The sequence below is a fragment of the Mus musculus genome, chromosome 7 (assembly GCF_000001635.26).
Source record: "Mus musculus strain C57BL/6J chromosome 7, GRCm38.p6 C57BL/6J".
Classification (NCBI taxonomy): Eukaryota; Metazoa; Chordata; class Mammalia; order Rodentia; family Muridae; genus Mus; species Mus musculus.
In genome coordinates, this window is record NC_000073.6 from 140,966,652 (window position 1) to 140,987,527 (window position 20,876).

Genomic DNA, 20,876 nt, shown 5'->3' on the forward strand with positions numbered 1-20,876 from the left:
AGTTTAAGCCAGATGGCTGCAAACCCCAGGAGCTTCAGATCTAGAAGTAGACAAAGCAAATTCCCTGACAAGGTTTTGGGTTTGTTGTTGTTTTGTTGTTTTAAAGATTTACTTATTATATGTAAGTACACTGTAGCTGTCTTCAGACACACCAGAAGAGGGCATCAGATCTCATTACAGATGTTTGTAAGCCACCATGTGGTTGCTGGGATTTGAACTCAGGGCCTTCGGAAGAGCAGTCAGTGCTCTTACCCTCTGAGCCATCTCGCCAGCCCCCCAGGCGAGGTTTTTATTAGGGGCTTTTTCTACAGAAGAAAAAGGGAAGAGGCGGGGAGTTTTGGGAGGATGAAGGAGAGGCACAGCTCTGAGGCTTCCTGGTTTTTAAGTACGTTAAGGGGGCAAAGGGATGGCATGGAGCACACAGTGAGGACTTCAGACCATGGGTCAGTCTTGATAATGCCAGTATATTCATATGCTGTGATGGCTAATGTTGCTTAGCAACTTGACTTCATCTAAAATCAACTGTAACACAAGCATCTGGGCACACCTGGGCACACCTGAGAGAGTAGGGCGCTTTTTTGTTTTTGCTTTGCTTTGCTTTTTTGTTTTTCCTGGTTGGATTATTTGAGGTCAGAAAAGCCACCCTAAATGTGGGCCACACCTTCTGGTGGCACCCCACATAAAAGGTCATGGAAGAAGGATGGTTTTGCCTGCTTACCCTCTTGCTGCTCAGTTTCTCTCTCCTGTTCCAGAGATATTAGAACCTACTTCCTCAGGGTCCCAACGGACCTCTGTAGAATCTCCCTGGGACTCTAGCACCACATTGACACAGCTGACTTTAGTCTTGTGGACAACGCCTGGATCCTAGGCCTTTCCATCAGGAGACAGTCATTTTAGGGCTCCTCGACCACACCTGTAAGTTATTCTAATAAATCCCCTTCTTAGGACACACAGCAGTTCGGGGGGGTCAGGATTTGGGGTAGAGTTATCTCTGGGGAATTTCTGTTTTATAGACCTTTGTTTTTCTCTCAGCTTCAGCTTCTAGAATGAGTCTCTTACTAAGGCAAAAGCAAATAAACTAAAAATGTAGAATCCTGAGCTCTCGGCCCTGTCTGTACAGAGGGTGGATGTTAGAGTCTATGACAAGTTGTGTGCTCCTGTTCTCAGTCACAACAAAGGGAGCTAAAGAATGTGCAAAACATCATCCCTCCTCAAAGCAAACTCGGAGCGACCGCGTTGTTCCCTTCTGCTTACTGTAACCTATGCACTGGGGAACACTGCAGTCACCTCTCCTTCCCAGTGGAGGGGGTGAGCTGCCTCACAGCTTCAAACCCCAGCCTCTGGGGATTAGGACAGCTTGAAAAGGGGTGGGAGTGGCTCTCCCTGCCCACACCCTAATGGTAACTTGAAACCACTATTTGCCCTTAACTCCGCAGCCCCTAAAAAGCACACCAAATTGTAAACATAAGGAAGTAGGTTTCTGAGAAACAGACCCCACTGGAGGAAAAAGGCCGGCCCACTGCGCAGCAGGCTCCGGACTGCCCAGTTTGAAAAGCCTTCTCATTCCTTCCTTATTCTCACTCTGCAGCTTCAAAAGCCGAGAGATGCCTAAGGAGCAGCAAGAGGTGGTTGTACTGGGGTCACCCCACATCTCAACTTCTGCGACAGCCACCACAATCAACATGCCTGAGATCTCCACGCCTGACCATGTGGTCTGGTCCCTGTTCAATACACTCTTCATGAACTTCTGCTGCCTGGGCTTCGTAGCCTATGCCTACTCCGTGAAGGTATTGTATGGGCCTCAACCTTGACTTACCCAGGTGGTACCTGGGTTGTGTGTGTGTGTGTGTATGTGTATGTTTGTGTGTATGTGTGGAGGGAATCCCAGGAGGTGCCTGGGGATCCGTGGGTCAAGGTATCTCCATCATAGCCTAAAGTTTGAAGGAAGTCTCCTTACTTCCTGATTCTTGGAATGCCCCCCCCTTTTAAAAAAGATTTATTTATTTATTATAAGTACACTGTAACTGTCTTCAGACACACCAGAAGAAGGCATCAGATCTCATAGATAGTTGTGAGCCACCATGTGGTTGCTGAGATTTGAACTTGAAAGAAAGAAAGCTAAATTCAAGACTTCAAAGCCCTAGCCAGAAAGTTTATTCAAGGTCCTTGACTCTTGCGGCTTGCTAGTTAGGAGGGCTTTTTGGGCTTAGAGCAAAGAACAAAGGCTGTAAAGTCATCCTAGGTACCAACTAGCCATTGAGACAAGAAAGGCACGCAAGGACAATCTCCAGGACAAGCTCTGATGAGTAATGGGCCACCTGCTGATATGGTTTGGGCTTAGCCAGATGTCCTGCCGACCAAGATAAACACCCTCCCTTTAGAGTTACTATCACATACAGCTCTCTGATGTTTAAATTGCCCATTTGTGTGTAACTGTGCCAATCCTCCCCCTACCCCCACTCCTTTCCTATATAAACCCCTAACTTTAGAGCCTCGAGACCGACATCCCTTATCTCCTGTGTGAGAGGACCTCTTGGAAGAGCAGTCAGTGCTCTTAACCGCTGAACCCTCTCTCCAGCCCCCTGGAAGGTTCCTTAACCCTGAAGATTAACACTCCTGGCTGGATGGAAAGTTCACTAGGAACTAACAGGAAACAGTAGAGTAAGAGGCTAGTGCTGGGTGTTTCTGGGTAGTCGTGAGTGTGGTAAAGTGGAAGAAGGTCCCTGGCCTAAAGATTAAGAGGAGCACAGTGGGCTAGGAAGGTGATGGGGAGCTGAGTCAGTACTTGTCTTTCCATTGGCCAGCTCCAGTGCCACTGACCATCTGGTCTCTTCCAGTCTAGGGACAGGAAGATGGTGGGTGATACGACTGGGGCCCAGGCCTTCGCCTCCACCGCCAAGTGCCTGAACATCAGCTCCCTGTTCTTCACCATCCTCACGGCCATCGTCGTCATCGTTGTCTGTGCCATTAGATGATGTGAGATGTCTTGCAACATCTCACAGTAGATAACAGATTCTGGGGCCTCCCAGGCTTGCTATGTGTTTCCTTGTCTATCGCTGCCCCAAACCCTAGACTTAGTCCTGACCATTTGCCCCATACATATGCAAATGTGACACTCACAAATCTGTCCATGGTGGACTCAATAAAGTGCACGTGCTGTGACTTTCTGCCCCTGGACTAGTCCTGTGTTGAGTTCGTCCTGCATCTTCCCAGTCTGAGGGCAGGTTTCTGGCCACTTGAACTGGGCAGTAATTAACCAGAGTTCTTTGTGTGAGGGGTGGGGGTGGGGGACCGGGTATGAGCTTTGCCTCCTTCTGGCTTCATGTCCCCACGGTGCCCAGAACTGATACAGAGCAACGATCCGAGAAGTGTTCAGTCCACTGATGCCTCACCCTTTAAGATTCCGGTACACCTTCTATGCAGACAAATCACATCCCAGGGCTCTGTGTTGGGGCTTTGGGCTCCTGGTCTAAGCCCACACAACACATTGGGTTCTGCGGTAGGAACTTGTCATCTCTTTCGCCTCTCTAACCTCCCGCTTCTAGTGTTTGCTTCAGATCCTGGGGTGGGGAGTTTGGGATGAGGGCCACACAAAGCCCTTGTTACTTGCCTTGGTGAGCAACAGGCAGAAAACTCAAATGTAGTCATGCCAGCTTCTGGTGAGTCTGGACGCCCCAGGCACCCCTAACCTTGGCTGTACAGTACCACACTTGGGCAGAGGCCTCCCGTCCTCCCCTAGCTCATCTTGTCATAGACTAGACCAGTGGGTGGTGGCAGCCACGTCCACACCTGCAGCTCAAGTTTGCAGATCTCTTGGAGTCCACAGGGCATCGAAACGCTGGTTCTTCATCGTAGAGGTGCCTTCAGAAGAGTACGTACTTGTGGTTCCCATGGTCAGTTCCTCAGAGTCCACCCGGCCTTTCCCACAGTATCTGTGGAACTTGCCACCCACCCATCCCTTCCTTGTCAACCACCACAGTGGTTTTGATCCAAAATTCCTAGGGTAGCTAAAGGGTCTGTGTTAGCAGTCTGTCTAAACTCCACCCCACAGTTATCTGGCAACAGCAGGTAGGCCTGACCCACTGTAAAAGGGGCTGCTTGCCCCCTCCTGCCTCTCTTGCTCTTTCCTTTCCCCGTCCCCACCCCCCCACACACACACCTGCTCAGGGCCAGCCTTTACTTCTCTACTCTCTCCCTCTCTCTGCCTTCCTCTGCCTCTGCTACCCTCTGAACTCCCCTCCCCATGCCCTGAATAAGCTCTATTCCATACTATACCATGGGGGAAGGGGATGTCTCAGCGGGCCCATGTCGAGACATCCCTTCCCCCATGCCTCACCACACCCCCAAAAGAACATATATCTATCTTTCTATAAACACATCAGTCTGGCCTTGGTGCCGATACGGGGGGAAGTGCTGCAGTGGATTCAGGCAGGGGGCAGGCCAGCTCTTAACAAGACGGGGTGGGGATGCTTGGTGCAGAGTGATAGAATCCCTTACAAGTGATGGGCAAGGACCCACTTGTCTTCTGCCTAGAGTGTGGCCGATTAGAACAGCAGGGGACATAGCCACCCAGGAGGGATCTAATGGGTGTTGACAGCTGCCATCTGGTTCCCAACTTCCCTTAATACCTAGGGTAGTGAGAGAAAAGGCAGAAGGCTGGCCTCACCGGTGTGCTTATGTGCCTCTGCATGTGCATAAGGCCATAAGGCCATCACCCCACCTCACCCCCAGTACTTTTTATTTCCCAGAAGTTTCCTGTTCCTCTATTCTGGCTTTGTGGGAAATAGCTAAGTACTGAGGGGAGACAGAACTAAATAACTGAGGGCCAAATTATTCCACAGCAGAAGAGCAGGAAGAGGTAAGGATCTGGGAACTTCCTGTCCTGGAACTCAAATCAGAACTTGTCCCAGGGCCTCTACTTCCTGTTTAAGGTTGGAGTCCTGTGACCACTCCCAGGTGTGGCAGTCTTCTCAGCACCAGGCTGGTCATCAGCTGGGGCACCTCAGGGCCACAGCCTGACTCCACACAACCAGCCCAGCCCACCCCAGGGCACCCCTAAGCGTGCGCTCACTGTGTGTGTGTGTGGGGGGGGGGGGCTTCTCTGATGGTGTTCAGGGCCTTTCCTTGGCTGCTTTTGCTGCAGGTATGGGCTTGGGAGCTACCCCTCCTTGTATGTGAGGGAAGGTGGTACCTCCCAGCTCAGGGCCCGGATGCCTCTGGCTGACAGAAGAGGGTCTGCTTTGGGAGACTGGAAAATTCCAGTCACTTGGCTGAAGCCTGAGAATTCCTAGAAGGCAGATGTTTTCCTTCCAGTTATGAAACAACCATCATTAAAGAGAAGCCTGCACAAGATCGCAATGTGGGAAACTCCGAGTTTATCCCACGGAACCAATCAGAGAGCTGACCTCAGAACTGAGCTAAGGGGCTGGAGAGATGACTCGGGGGTTAAGAGCACTTGTTGCTTTTCCAAACAACCCTGGTTCAATTCCCAGCCCTACACGGCAGCTCACAGCCTTCTGTAACACTCGATGTGTAGGGGATCCAGCATCCTCTTCCAGGCACCAGGCAGGCACACGGGCTAAGACACGCAGTGCAGGCAAAACACTTGGAAAACACTTGTAAGTTTGATTGTCTTTTTTTTTTTTAAGTAAACACTCATTTAAAAAGGGGGGGGGGGAACTGGAGAGATGGCTCAGTGGTTAAGAGCACTGACTGCTCTTCTGAAGGTCCCGAGTTCAAATCCCAGCAACCACATGGTGGCTCACAGCCATCCGCAGTGAGATCTGGTGCCCTCTGTGCACAGCCATAGTGTACTTACATATAAGAAAGAAAGAAAGAAAGAAAGAAAGAAAGAAAGAAAGAAAGAAAGAAAGAAAGAAAGAATCAAAATAAAAGGCTAGGGGGTGGGGGTGAGGGTGGGGGGATGGTGCACACCTTTATACCCATCACTTAAAAGACAGACACAGATGAATTTTTTTTTTTTTAGTTTTTGAGACAGGGTTTCTCTGTGTAGCCCTGGCTGTCCTGGCACTCACTTTGTAGACAGGCTGGCCTCGAACTCAGAAATCTGCCTGCCTCTGCCTCCCGAGTGCTGGGATCAAAGGTGTGTGCCACCACGCCCGTCTACAGGTGGATTTTTTTAAGTTCAAAGCCAGTCTAGTCTACATGGAAAGTTCTAGGACAGCCAGGACTAAGAGAAATCCTGTTTGGAAAGAAAAAAAAAAAGAAGAAGAAGAAGGAAGGAAGGGAGAGAGGAAAAGTCTTTTGTGAGGGACACAACAAACTCATTAGCTCCGGGAGGGCGTGCACGCCTTTAATCCCAGCTCTCGGGAGGCAGAGGCAGGCGGATTTCTGAGTTCGAGGCCAGCCTGGTCCACAGAGTGAGTTCCAGGACAGCCAGGGCTATACAGAGAAACCCTGTTTCGAAAAAAACGAAAAACAAACAACAAACAAAAAAAACAAAGAAAGAAAAAACTCTTTAGCGAAGTTAACCATTTCAGCAACTTCACATGGAGCTGACTTTTCAAATTTCAGTGCAGGACAAGAAGGGTGAAAGGTCAATAAACTGACTCCAAGAACTGGGGGGTGGGGGGTAGTGTCACTCTTATCCCTACCATCTTCCTGAGTAGGGAGGGGCAGAGCACATCATTATTTTGGTGGGAGGTGGGATGTAACCCCAGGAATAGGTCATCCTGCAGGAAGCAAAGTCCAAAGTTCACCCCAGGAGGTCTCCTTCATTCTCAGAAAGTTGACTGGCAAGGGACCCAAAGCTAGACAAACCAAACAACCACAGAGCAAATTGGGTGGCAACCATCTCTAGTACACGCGTCTGCCGCCATCAGTCCCTCCACTGTCCTCACCAGACTACCAACTAAGGCTGCTCTGCGGCTCTTTACCCTGCTGTAGCTCAGGGCCCTCAGTGCTAAAAGAGACTCAATAAACGTGAGTAAGCAGAGGCTGGAAAGGACTGTCTGAGTAAGGCTCATCTTCTGAGTCACCCTCAGCAGAAGTAGAGAGAAAGCTGGCTCTTCTCACCCAGCCGAGGTGACCCACCCCCACCTGTTCCCCACTGGGAGAGCACGCATGGCTTCTCTTCAGAAGCTATAGCATTGTATAATAGCTAGCTGAGACACATTTAGGAAACAAAGCCTAACGACACAGTAACAAACTAACTGAAAGGCCGGGACAAAACCCAACCATGCCTGCAAACACAGGAATTCAGTGGGAATTCCTGGGCAAACCCCATTTAGAGGTTTTATAGCCTCAGAATACAGAACAGACCAAGGAAGGGAACTGACAAAACGCCAGAGAAAGCCCACACCCTTGACTACAAATCGTGCACAGCTGGATAGAAGCAGCTTGAGAAAACGGGTACTAAAAGCAAAAGAATGTAGGCGGACCAAAATGGACTGGAAAACCTAGAGGAATTTGAGAAATACGACCTGTCACAACATATTAAAATTACCACCAGACTTCTGAATGCATATAATAAACACATGATTACAAGTACTTCAGAATATATTCTGAATATATTCTGCCATAGAATGTTCTAGATCAATGTGAGACTAATATTCAAAAAAGACAATACATAGATTGATTGATAAAGACATATAAATACACATCTATCAGATTTCCATATATCAGATGTTATAGTAACAATCCCAAAACAAATGAGAATTACATTGCATGTAAATGGTTTATGGCCCTGTAAGCAGAATAAAGCAGAGAAGAATTCCCCAGCTACTGTAACTGAACTATAATGGATCTAAGTGACATGATACAGTCTGTAGGTTAAGCATTACTAGTGCAGAAAGCTATGCACCTATTTCCTGGCGGTGGTCAGCTTTCTATCCCTATAACAAAATACCTCAGACCATTAACTAATAAAGAAATGGTTTGCTTTGGACGCATAGTCCTGAAGTTCTGCCCAAGATTGGCAGCCCATTGGCTTTGAGATCTGACTAGGGTTGGTGCCTCACAGGGGAGCACTGAGCAGGGCAAATTCAGCAAAGACCAGTATTCACAGTAAGCCACATCTCCAGGAACTCGAGCACTTCCCACTAGGACACACGTCCCCTGATCTACCTACCACCTCCGAAAAGACAAAACCTATATACAGTAAGTGTATCCCTGACAGTGAACTGACCCTCAGGGAGTCTGGGGTCAGCACCAGCCTGAATAATATATACGAGGGTTAATCCTCTTTGTCAGCGTGACTGCAAACCTGAGCATATCTACGGAGTTTGTAGGACTGGCTGGACAGGAAAGTGTGGGTGACAGCACTTCTCAGGCTGGGGTCATAGACTGAATAAGAATGAGAGCGCTTGCTGCTTCCTGACTGTTAGTTCAACGTGACCAGCTCTCCACGCGCCTACCGAGCCTTCCCCACCTCGCCAGCCTGAATGCACCCTATGAGCAACCTTAGGCTGTCTAGATCTCAAGAAATTCCTTTGCCCAAAGTCCGGCATTTAGACAAAAGCCGGCATTGCTCAGGGACTTAAGAAGAGCTTTCCAGCTTGCTAAAAGAAGTCTCTCTCCTGATCTCTAAACAAACTGTGTTGGCTGCATGCTTTCTTGGTTCTTCTCCTAGACCTATCTTCATCCCTGCTCCCTCTTCCCTCTCTCCTCTTCCTCTCTGCTCTCCTGCCCCCCCAGATCAGTCTAGACTCTTCCAGACGACCCTGGCTGTGCACGATCTCTTATCTACAATAAAATCCTTCTCAACCATGCCTAGGAGCAATCGCTGTCCTCATTTTTATTCTTCTGGCCTGTTGGAGAGGAGTTGGACGAGGTGGGGGGAGGGAACCTTAGGAGCTGGAAAGGTTTCGGGTAGGGGGCCCGCCAGGATGACTGTCAACAAGTACTAAAGTGTAGGGACTGGGGGCGGTGGGGGGCAGGCTCCATATGCTAATAGCACCACAAGCATTTGTTAATGGGGGGGGGGTGTTTTTGTTTTTGCCCAAGTCAGGAATCCTTGAGCAATAACTATCTTCTTAAATCCCTGAGGGAATCTGGCTTTTGTCTAACTGCCAGACTTTGAGAAAAGGAATTTTTTATGACCTAACCTTTTTTTTTGGGGGGGGGTGTTGTTTATCTCTTGTCCTTTTCTCCTCTTTCCTAACTTGTTTTTTCCTTTCTTTTACTTTGCTTCTTCTTTACTTCCTCATTTCATTTCATTTAGTATTTATATTTTACCTCAATTTTTGTTTGTTTTTCGTTTTTTTTGTTTTTTTTTTTTTTTTTTTTTTTTGAGACAGGGTTTCTCTGTGTAGCCCCGGCTGTCCTGGAATTCACTCTGTAAACCAAGCTGGCCTCAAACTCAGAAATCTGCCTGCCTCTGCCTCCCGAGTGCTGGAATTAAAGGCGTGTGCCACCACCGCCCAGCTTTGCCTCAATTTTTTTTTTTTTTTTTTTTTTTTTTTTGGTTTTTCAAAACAGGGTTTCTCTGTATAGCCCTAGCTGTCCTACAAACTCTCTTTGTAGACCAGGCTGGCCTCGAACTCAGAAATCCACCTGCCTCTGCGGGTTTTGCCTCAATTTTTAACTAGGAAGTTTTCAATGATCTTTGGTGGGGAGTGTGATTTGGAAGAGAATAGCCACCATCTGCGTGTGTATCTCAATGCTTGGCACCTAGTTCCCTGAACTGTTTTGGAAAGGATTAGGAGATGTGGCCTCCTTAGAAGAGGTGTGTCATTAAGGTGGGGTTTGGGGGTTCAAAAGCCTACGTCAGGCCCAGTCTCAGCTTTCTCTCTCCAATTTGTAGATGAGGCTATAAGTCTTAGCTACTGCGCCAGGGCTGGGCCTGCCTGCCTACCTCCTGCCCTGTTCTCCACGTTGATAATCATGGACTCATCCTTTGGAACTGTAAGAAAGCCCCCACTTAAATGCCTTCTTTTATAAGTTTCTTTGGTCATGGTGTACCTTCATAGCAATAGGACATTAACTAAGACAAGAAATGACTGCCTTTAATCAATTTTTAAGCCCTGACTGTCCTGGACCTCACTCTGTAGAGCAGGCTAGTCTTGAACTCACAGAGATCACCTACCCTTGTCTCCTGGCCCTGGAAGTCGTGTTGGGAAATCCCCACGCGCTTTCTGTTAGTCCCTGTGTTTGTTTCCTTTTAAACCGAGCTTGTGCGGACTTGATATTGATTCTTTGAGAAAATACTTGATGGTATTTAGTGAAGAGGCCACCTGGGCCTGCATCTGTGGGGAGGTTACAGGCTGTCCGTCAGTCTGTGTTCCTGTTTCTGGGACTTGTCAGCTTCTCTGTTCTTGAGTCAGCACAAATGATTGAGCCTGTCTTGTGGTTTGTTCCTGTCATCTAAGTCATTGATTTGCCTGTGAGCAAGTCAGGGCGCATCCTCATAACCACTGCGCTCTCTATAATTCCAGATCGAATGTTTATCCATTTAGTGTGGAGGTGGGTGTGGGTGGGTGTGGGTGCATGCAGGTACCAAAGCATGAATGTGGAGGTCAGAGGACAACTTTTAGGAAGTTCTCTTCTTCCACCAAGTGGATGATCCAAGTTGACAATCTTGGAGCTATCTAAAAAGCCTTTTTTTTTTTTTTTTTTTTTTTTTGGTTTTGTCAAGACAGGGTTTCTCTGTGTAGCCCTGGGTGTCCTGGAACTCACTTTGTAGACCAGGCCGGCCTCAAACTCAGAAATCCGCCTGCCTCTGCCTCCCAAGTGCTGGGATTAAAGGCATGCGCCACCACGCCTGGCACCATTCTTCTTTGACTATGCCACCCTTCCTAAAATGTGGCTCACTAAGAAGACCGTTACATAGAAGCGGAAGTGATTTCCATTATAGATCTTCACAGGTGCAGAAACCATAGCACAGGAACATGAAAGATGGGAAATCCAGACCACATGACTCCAAATTTTAAAAAATCTGAAATGCCAAAAACTTCATGGTCTAATCTTAACATTGCCTGAGATATACAACCTTGGATAAGAAAGTCAAGTAGTAGGGGCAAGAAATTACATAAGGAAATGAACATCTTAGTGGGGGGAAGAACTACAGAAGTATTGAAAATGAAAAAAATGAACCAGATAAAAAATATCACTAGTATATAGACGCATCAGCAGATTAATCAAGAAGAAGAATCAGGGATTGAGTATAAGGTCAAGGTGATGCACACTGAAGGAAAAGAAGGTCACCACGCTTTCAAGAACTCGGAAACCTGATCGAGGAATCTATAACACAGAAGAGTCTTAGACAGTGGACTCAATGGAATCACAGCAGAAGGTTTCCCAGTGCTAGGGAAAGAGACAAATACTCAAACACGAGGCATTTGGAACTCCACAATGGCGTAGCCAGATAAAGAACCTTTCTGTAACTCATTGTAATTAAAATCTTAAGACTATAGAGCAAAGAAAAAAAAAACACTGAAAAGCAATAAAAGCATTAACTTATGAGGGCAAACTCGCCAGAATTAACAGGTCTCTCAGGAAAAAAAGCAGTAAAAAACAAAAACAAATAAACAAAGAAAACAGCATCATGTATTTTAAACCCTGAAAGTAAATAACTACCTATCAAGTCTACTCTATTGAGCAGGTGACTTTTCAGTTCAAAAGGGAAGCTGGGCGTGGTTGCTTACACCTGTGATAGCAGAGGGAGTAAGATTTCTGAGACTTGGAGGCCAGGAAGATCTATACAGTGAGTTCCAGGCGTGGTGGCACACGCCTTTAATCCCAGCACTCGGGTGGCAGAGGCAGGCGGATTTCTGAGTTCGAGGCCAGCCTGGTCTACAGAGTGAGTTCCAGGACAGCCAGGGCTATACAGAGAAGCCCTGTCTTGAAAAAATAAAATAATAAAATAAAATAAAATAAAATAAAATAAAATACAGACATTTAAAATAGGGATGTTAAAATAGCAATGAGCAAAACTTAAGGCCAAAACATACATGGGCTTTCATTTTAACCTTACTGCACCCTCATCAGAAAACCTATGAGTTTCTGAGACTCTCACAAACAAGATTTAAAGCACACATATAGTCAAAGCATGCTCTGACAACTACATAGCCTGTGTAAGTTAAGAAATTTTTGGCAACAAGCATGAAGGGTCACACCCTTGATCCTGGAGACAGAGGCAGGCAGGTCTCTTGTTAGTTAGAGGCCAGCCTGGTCTACATACTGAGGTCTAGGACATCCAGGGCTTTGTAAGTAGACTGTCTAAACAAATCCATTCACCACCACTCCCCCAAAATAATTCCTTTGGCACTTTTTACCTATATGTCTGTCCTAAGATAGTTATAGTTTGCATTGATAAACAGTGCACCTCATAAGCCTCCTTCATTTTTAAAAATCAACATCTTATTACAAAAAAATTCTTAGATAAAATAAGTATAACAAAACATTTTTACTTCATCTTTTAAATTCTTTGATTAATATAACTTTAAAATCACAAAAATATTGTTTTGGCTTTGGGCTTTTTTTCTTGAGAGAAAGACCCCGGAGTTGGATAGGTATGAACATGGGGGAGGATCTCAGGACCTGAAAGAGGGGAAAGTAAGACGAAAATATATTGTGTGAAATCTTCAAAAATAAGTAAGAAGACTTAACACCCTACATAAATAACATATGTAGCATTACTACTCCTTTGAGAGGGACAGAACCTACTGAAATGTGCACACTTGTCCTTTCCTTAAGTCTCCCCATCCCTTCTCCTTTTAAAAACTTTCTTTCTGCATTTATTGAGTGTGTGTGTGTGTGTGTGTGTGTGTGTATGTGAGAGAGAGAGAGAGAGAGAGAGAGAGAGAGAGAGAGAGAGAGAGAGAGAGAGTGATACACTCACAGATGAATATGGAGGTCGGAAGACAACTTTCAATAGTTTGGTTCTCTCTTTCCACCATGTGAGACCTGGGATCAAATCCAGGTATTCAGGCTTGGAAGCAAACCTCTTTACCTAGGAATGCCATCTTGCTAGCCCCAACACCCTTCTCCACTAAGCACACATGAACATCGGACAAGTTTCTCAGAGGGTTGGAGGCCAACCTGGCCTCCAACCAGTGTCATCAGGCTTGTGTTGGTTAAAGTGCTTTCACCAGGAACCGGCTGTAGACCAGGCTGGCCTCAAACTCAGAAATCTGCCTACCTCTCTCCCGCACGTGCTGGGATTAAAGGCGTGCGCCACCACTACCCAGTTCTTCTTTCTCTCTCTCTCTCTCTCTCTCTCTCTCTCTCTCTCTCTCTCTCTCTCCCTTCCTTCCTTCCTTCCTTCCTTTCTTTCTTCTTTTCTTCCTTCCTTCCTTCCTTTCTTTTCTGACACAGTGTTTCTCTGTGTGTACTTGGCTTTCCTAGAACGCAATCCATAACTCAGCTGGCCTTGAACTCAGAAATCTGCCTGAATCTGCATCCAAGATCTGGGATTAAAGGAATGTGCCGCCATGCCTGGCTCTAACTTTTTTTCCTACAAAGGTCTCTAAGTCAACATCTTGTCATGACCTGAACGGAGGCCTCTGAGAGAACTCCTTGAACTGCTGTAACTGACCATATTGACGTAAGTATGCTGTTTCTGCTGATAATGCAACTGGGAAATACATCGGTGTCCCACAACTCTTGTGTAGATACAACAGGTCACTCTACAGATATCTGAAAGCCACTTCTGCTAACAACGTTGGTTCACCCCAAGGTCTCCAAATGTCATGGGAAGAGAAGCCACAGTCTCTATCTTCAGATTCTGCCCGTTCCTTAAAGTTTTGATGAGCTTACTTCTTCACATAGACATGCTGATCCCACAGACCTTCTGGGTCCATTTGTCTGCGTGGAACGGGTCTCTGGTCACAGGTGGGCAAAAAGTCGGCGAATGACAGACAGACCAACACACGAGATTGTGTAGAATCTGAATGTAATTTGTCAAATTGAGCATCAAACTTTTTATATAGAAGAAAATAGGGAAGTTAGGTGACACATCAGCAAGGTACAAATGAGGTTACCAGATGCTTAAAGACTCTTACACAAAACAGAGGAATGTAAACACAAAGACTGGCAGGAACTGGGCAATAAAACAACTGAGACAAAGTCAGCCCTATCTAAGGTCAGCTATAGTCTCAGAAGCCAGGTGTGAGGTCTTTACACTCCTAGGTCAAGGGCTTTCATACCCAAGTTATGGTTCTAATTAGGGAGTTCTGCTCTAGCTAACGATCTCATGAATAATGCAATATTCTAAAACCACAGCCTGGTCTACTTCCTAAACCATTGTAAATTCCTGTATATGGGAGCAACTTGGCTTTTATTGTAAGTGATAGTGTAGTACTAGAGGCAATTCTGAATGTCACTAATTAGGCAACATTCTTACTGAATTCCAAGCCCATGATCAGCTCAAGGACTTTCTAGGATGTTGGAACACTGGCGAAGGCTTAGCTATGTCAGAATTCAATCTTAAAAGGCACTTATAATAAAATAATACTAAAAGAGAGCATGTGGGTCCATACACCAGACTAACACAGGGATAGGGTATGAGTATATGGGTTAATGAGAATGCCAAGGTTCCAGGAGGTGAATTCCTTTTGAAACTCTATGCCTCGTGAGTGCTCCCAGGCTTCTCAGCCTGTCAAGCAGACTTCACTGGAGTGTGTGTGGCAGATCATCAAGAAACATTGTAATGCAACCCAGAGTGTAGGCACCCAGGCCTTTAATCCCAGCACCCAGAGACAAAGGCAGGCAGATCTCTGTAAATTCCAAGACAACCAAGGCTATGTAGAGAAATCCTGTTTTTAAGAAAAGAAAGACGGAAGGAAGGAAGGAAGGAAGGAAGGAAGGAAGGAAGGAAGGAAGGAAGGAAAGAAGGATGGGAGAGAGAGGAAGAAAGAAAGAGAGAAAGAGAGAAAGAGAGAAAGAAAGAAAGAAAGAAAGAAAGAAAGAAAGAAAGGAAGAAAGGAAGAAAGGGAGGGAGGGAGGGAGGGAGAGAGAGAGAGAGAGAGAGAGAGAGAGAGAGAAAGGAAGGAAGGAAGGAAGGAAGGAAGAAAGAAAGAAAGAAAGAAAGAAAGAAAGAAAGAAAGAAAGAAAGAAAGAAAGAAAACAGAGCTGGGTAGTGGTGGTGCACGCCTTTAATCCCAGCACGCGGGAGGCAGAGGCAGACAGATTTCTGAGTTCGAGGCCAGCCTGGTTGTAGACAGCCAGGGCTACACAGAGAAACCCTGTCTAAAAAAAAAAAAAAAGATTGTAATGTTGGTCAGTGTAGCCTAGACTTGCACAGTTACTCACTCCACCCTTTACGTTAAAGATTGCCACAAGCTAGCATGACCACAAACACCCAAACCACAAACACCCAGAAGGAGAAGAAGGCCTCTATTGTCTGGGGAGATCTTTGTCTCTGACCGGAGATGACTGCATATTTGCCCCGTTAGCCCACCTCACGCTATCACTTTTCCTTCCCTATATTTGTAACTTGAAGCTCCAGACTCAAGAGGTTAATTTGCCGGGAATGGTTCACTTTTGGGTTCTTGGCCAAAACAAAAGGCTCCTTCCTTACCCATTACTCTCTTGAGTCATGGGTCTCATCAAGTGACAGCAGCATTCGTTGGAACTGTTCTGACTCCATCACTCCAGAGAAGTTTGCCAGAGTCCCTATCTCCAGCTCTAGAAAGCCCTGTACAGACTTCCCTAGAGAGTGAGAAAGCATCTAGAAAAGGACTTGTCTTGTTCCAGGGCACTGGCACCATGTGCAGGAGAACAGAGAGAGCTGTGACTGGGAACACTCTCAGACACAGTGGAGGTCATGATGAAGGCATCTGGATAGAGTGAGACATAATGGAGACAGACCGTCATCGGTCAGGTGGCAGAGGAGATTTATAAACCAGGATAGCTAGGGGAAGCCATGTGCGGTGCTGAGAGGACAGCCAACACTGAGCTTGAAGCTTCTTACAAAAGAGCCGCAGTTTTATCCATCATGTACCGACCAATCTATGGGCTAACTGGTGCAAGCATCGATCAGCAAGTCTAGTTCCATGGTTGGCTCTGGACAGGGCTTTGTCACCAACAGCAGACTGTCCTGGTCCACAGATCTGTGCCTCCCTGAGCTGATGAGTATGTGTGAAGGCGAGTGAATTGATTGATCCGGTCTCTAACAAGCAAAAACACTAGCAGGATGAGACGCTCAGTGCTAACCAGAGTTGCTAGAACGTACCATGAAATACCTAGCTGCAACTGGGGACGCTGCAAGAACCGAGGGGCTCCACTGACTTTTTTTTTTTTTTTAAAGATTTATTTTATTTATTTATTTATTATATGTAAGTACACTGTAGCTGTCTTCAGACACACCAGAAGAGGGCATCAGATCTCATTACGGGTGGTTGTGAGCCACCATGTGGTTGCTGGGATTTGAACTTCAGACCTTCGGAAGAGCAGTCGGGTGCTCTTACCCACTGAGCCATCTCACCAGCCCTCCACTGACTTTTATCAAGGAGTTAGAGGTCATTTGCCCTCACCCTCAGCTTTGCCACAGGCAACACCTCTGACTTGGTTACTGTGCGAACTGGTGAGGTAGCAAAAGCTACCGGAGTTGTTTTTCAGAAAGCTAGAAACCACTTTCCTTTATCTCAGACTGGATGAAACCACTCATCCTTCAGTAGCCAGCATCTCCTAGACATGCCCCTCTCAGGAGCCACAATGATCGCAGTCTTCATGCCCTTCATCTCACACCACTAGACTTTAGCCCACTACAAAGAACTTGACATCTGCTTTCTTGTCTGTGTGCCTAGCGAATAACCGTTTTCTCTTCGACAAACCTTGTCCTTGTCATGATTAGCACCAAGTGGTGACACATCTCTCAGGAAAATTCACCCAGCCAGGTTTCTCTCTGGGAAACCATGAAGCCCAGAAACTCTCTGCAGGAGACCTGAATGTTGGTGTCAGCGGGGGAAAGGCTTCAAAATAAGTGTTATAAGCCTGTCCCCAGACTAAAGCCTGGTGGCGAGAATTGAGGGGAGGGGTGGCACCGTGGTGACCTGAACAACAGAGTATCAGTGAGTGTGTGGAAAACCAAAGCACAGAAACAAATGAAAATTCTGTGGCGAGAGTGCAGCATCTGGACCATCACACTGAATATGGAGTTCCGGCTTTCCGCGGAGCACACCGCGGCTGCCAGACCCTCCCTGATCACCACGGCAAGAAAAAGGTGAAGGAAACAGAACTCGGCTACATTTTACACAATGCCACCATAAAAACTGGAAATAGGGAATCTGCAAATGTACAGAACAGGAGGCCTGAGGACAGAAGAGGGAGATGCTACACCCTTCCTACAGAGGCTTCAACGACCTCCTCAGACTACCTACACTTCCTTTCCCTCAGCCAGAGGACTGCTCGTCGGGAGGATCTCACTCAGCGTGGCCAGGCCAGCCTCTCTGTCTCCCTCAGAAAGAACAGGAGACACTGAGGCAGGGTTGGAGAAGTCACAGCCCCGCAAGGACTCGAAATACAGCCGTCAGACAGCTTCTACTTGAAGCTCGCCTTCACCAGCGGCAGAGCCACCAGCAGCGGCAGTGCCATGATAGCCACCGTACCTACAGCGTGCCAGCCATCACCAGCTCTTCCACAAAGCCAGTGAACTCAAACTCTGGGAAAACTCAGGAGGCAAGAGAGAAACAGGGACATTACAGAACCTACTGATGAAACTTGGCCTTGGGGGCTGGAGAGATGGCTCAGTGGTTAAGAGCATCAACTGCTTTTCTGAAGGTCCTGAGTTCAAATCCCACCAAACACATGGTGGCTCACAACCATCCTTAATGAGATCTGACGCCCTCTTCTGGTGTGTCTAAAGACAGCTACAGTGTACTTACATATAAATAAACAAATAAATAAATCTTTAAATAAAAAATAAAATTTTTAAAAAAGAAAAAAAAAAACCAACCAACCAAAAAACAAACAAACAAACAAAAAAAAAAAAACCTGGCCTTGGTTCAGATAAACCTCAAATCCGAAGGGACCATCTGCCTTAGTCTCTCAAATGCAACATGACAAATACATCTAGCTTGTCGGTTTTGATCACAACCACCTAATGAGTGGACAGAACTAACCCTAGAACTTGGAAAGGAGAAAAACATCAGAATCCAAGTTAGTTCAGATGGTGTAGATCTAGCTGGAGTTCAACAATAATAAGTTTTCCTTAAAAACAAACAAACCAAAACAAACAACAACAAAACACAATATGTTTTGTTGTTGTTATTAGTTGGTGACAGTCTCTGGTATGGCCTAGGCTGCCCCCTGATCCTCTTGCCTCTATGCCTCCGCCCTGGATTTACATTCCTGGGTCTCTGGGTTCAACTTCACATCAACTTTTTGTGTTTATGGTGTAGATTGTCTCAGGTTGTGGCAGATATTGATCCAGGACCTTTTATACTGCCACATGCTTTATCACTTAATAACGCATGCTCAGTTTTTTATGTTCTTAGTTGACCTAACAGTTAAGGATTTGTTGAAAATAATAATATTGTTAGGTATAGTAACACACACCTGTAATCCTAGCACTTGGGACATTGAGACAAGAAGATCAAAAGTTGAAAGGAACCTGTCCTATACAGTAAGTTTGTGCTGGCTAGTTTTATGCCAACTTGACACAAGCTAGAGACCTTTGGGAAGAAAGAATCTCAACTGAAGAAAAAATACCTTCATTAGCTAACTGATGATGACTCATCCTTTAGTTGACTTCAGACACACCAGAAGAGGGTGTCAGATCTCATTAAGGATGGTTGTGATCTTAAAAAAGGGGTGGGGTGGGCTAGAGAGATGGCTCAGTGGTTAAGAGCATTGACTGCTCTTCCAAAAGTCCTGAGTTCAAATCCCAGCAACCATATGGTGGCTCACAACCATCTGTAATGAGATATGATGCCCTGTTTTGGTGTGTCTGAAGACAGCTACGACGTAGTTACATGTAACTATAAATAAAATCTTTAAAAAAAAAAAAAAAAGGATGGTTGTGAGCCACCATATGGGTGCTGGAATTTGAACTTTGGACCTTTGGAAGAGCAGTCAGTGCTCTTAACCACTGAGCCATCTCACCAGCTTCATGGCTCATCTTTTTAATCCTAACACTTGAGAGACTGAGACAGGCAGATCTCTGAGAGTCAAGGCCAGCCTGGCCAACAAAGCAAGTTCCACACCAGCCTGTGCTATAAAATTAATTAATTAATTAATTAATCAATTAAAAGAAAATTAAAAATGCTTCCACTAGATTGGCCAGTGGGCAAGAATTTTCTTGATTAACCTGTGAGAGTCCAGTCAATGTGGGTGGTACCAACCCTGGACTGGCGGTCCTAGGTGATGTCAGAAAAAAGGCTGAGCAAGCCCTGAGGAGCAAGCCAGTGAGCAGCACCCTCTCCTCCATGGCCTCTGCTTCAGTTCCTGCCTTCAGTTCCTGCCCTGACTTCCTGCAGTGATACAGTGTGGCCTGAGTGTTATAAACTGAATAAACCCTTTACTCGCTCAGTTGCTTCCGGCCATAGCGTTTTTATCACAGCAATATTGTTGCAATAAAACACATGAGCCTTACCTAAGGACTGCGATCGTGTTCTCAGGCTCCATTCTGATCACAAGGTGAAATGAAGTTCAAGTTCTCAGGCTCTAGGGGGACTTTCCAGGTGGCTTGCCAACTTCCTTCCCATTCTTCTTTAGTCCCCCAAAGCATAATGATTGTTCTCAAGGAGGACGAGAAAGAACATTGATTCTGACTGATGAAGCACTGTAATAGTATCTTGCGCAGGCTTGCAGGCTAACTGTATCTTGCATACTGTTGCATACAGAGGGCTTTGTGAGCATTTCAGGTGATCCCGACTGATGAAACAGTGTGATTGACTTGGCACAGATGCTTAGGGGCTTTATGATCTTTCTGCTTAAAGAGTAACTAAGATGAAGTTGGCGATCCAGTCAGCTCCCAAGTCTATGCTATTGTCTCTGACCAGGCAGTTTTTGCTGCCTAATTCAATAAAGATCTTGTTTTGCATGGACTCCTGTGCCTGCTTGGGTTGTTTTGGGTTTTTGGACCCCCAAAAAAGAAAACCTAAGACAGAATTCAAGGTCAGCCTGGGCTTCCTAGTGAGACTCTATTAATACATATGGATACAAGCATATGTTTGCTACAGCTGAGGGAGAGTGGGACTAAGGCAAAACCATGAGGCAGGAAGAGACAACTGGGGACACTGGGGACACTGGGGATACTGGGGAAGGCCTGCAGTACCAGGAGGCACGTAGGCTCAGGTGAGTGCAGACTTGAATATAGAAACCTATTTGGAATTCTAGAGAACAGAAAAGCAAGAGATGGTTCTTAAAGGATTATCAGCCGGGGCGTGGTGGCACCCTCACGCCTTTAATCCCAGCACTCAGGAGGCAGAGGCAAGCGGATTTCTGAGTTCAGAGGCCAGCCTGGTCTACAAAGTGAGTTCCAGGACACCCAGGGCTACACAGAGAAACCCTGTCTCGACAAAACCAAAAAAAAAAAAAAAAGGCTGTTTAGATAGCTCCAAGATTGTCAACTTGGATCATCCACTTGGTGGAAGAAGAGAACTTCCTAAAAGTTGTCCTCTGACCTCCACATTCATGCTTTGATACCTGCATGCACCCACACCCACCCACACCCACCTCCACACTAAATGGATAAACATGCAATCTGGAATTAGAGAGAGTGCGGTGGTCATGAGGATGCGCCCTGACTTGCTCACAGGCAAATCAATGACTTAGATGACAGGGACAAACCACAAGACAGGCTCAATCATTCGTGCTGATTCAAGAACAGACAAGCTGACAAGTTCCAGAAACAGGAACACAGACTGACGGACAGCCTGTAACCTCCCCACAGACGCAGGCCCAGGTGGCCTCTTCACTAAATACCATCAAGTATTTTCTCAAAGAATCAATATCAAGTCCGCACAAGCTCGGTT

At 46.2% G+C, this 20,876-nt stretch overlaps 1 protein-coding gene across 4 annotated transcripts; it reads left to right on the top strand.

Moving 5' to 3' along the window:
- Positions 1–777: 777 nt before the first annotated feature.
- Positions 778–3,176, top strand: Ifitm1 (interferon induced transmembrane protein 1). Of its 4 annotated transcripts, none has more exons than NM_026820.3 (3): positions 778–915; positions 1,589–1,787; positions 2,838–3,176. In NM_026820.3, the coding sequence occupies exons 2-3, from the start codon at positions 1,605–1,607 to the stop codon at positions 2,973–2,975; spliced, it is 321 nt and encodes a 106-aa protein (NP_081096.3). In that variant the 5' UTR covers positions 778–915; positions 1,589–1,604; the 3' UTR covers positions 2,976–3,176. The 4 variants fall into 4 exon arrangements, with proteins under 4 accessions (NP_081096.3, NP_001347656.1, NP_001106186.1 ...); NM_001360727.1 differs by lacking the exon at positions 778–915 and adding an exon at positions 1,377–1,400; NM_001112715.1 differs by lacking the exon at positions 778–915 and having other exon boundaries at positions 1,425–1,787.
- Positions 3,177–20,876: the final 17,700 nt, after the last annotated feature.

Excerpts from the sequence above, each read along its gene's own strand:
- Ifitm1 (NM_026820.3), top strand. The coding sequence starts at position 1,605 with ATGCCTAAGGAGCAGCAAGAGGTGGTTGTACTGGGGTCACCCCACATC. Across the intron at positions 1,788-2,837 it reads CCTATGCCTACTCCGTGAAG|TCTAGGGACAGGAAGATGGT; the intron begins GTATTGTATGGG and ends GGTCTCTTCCAG.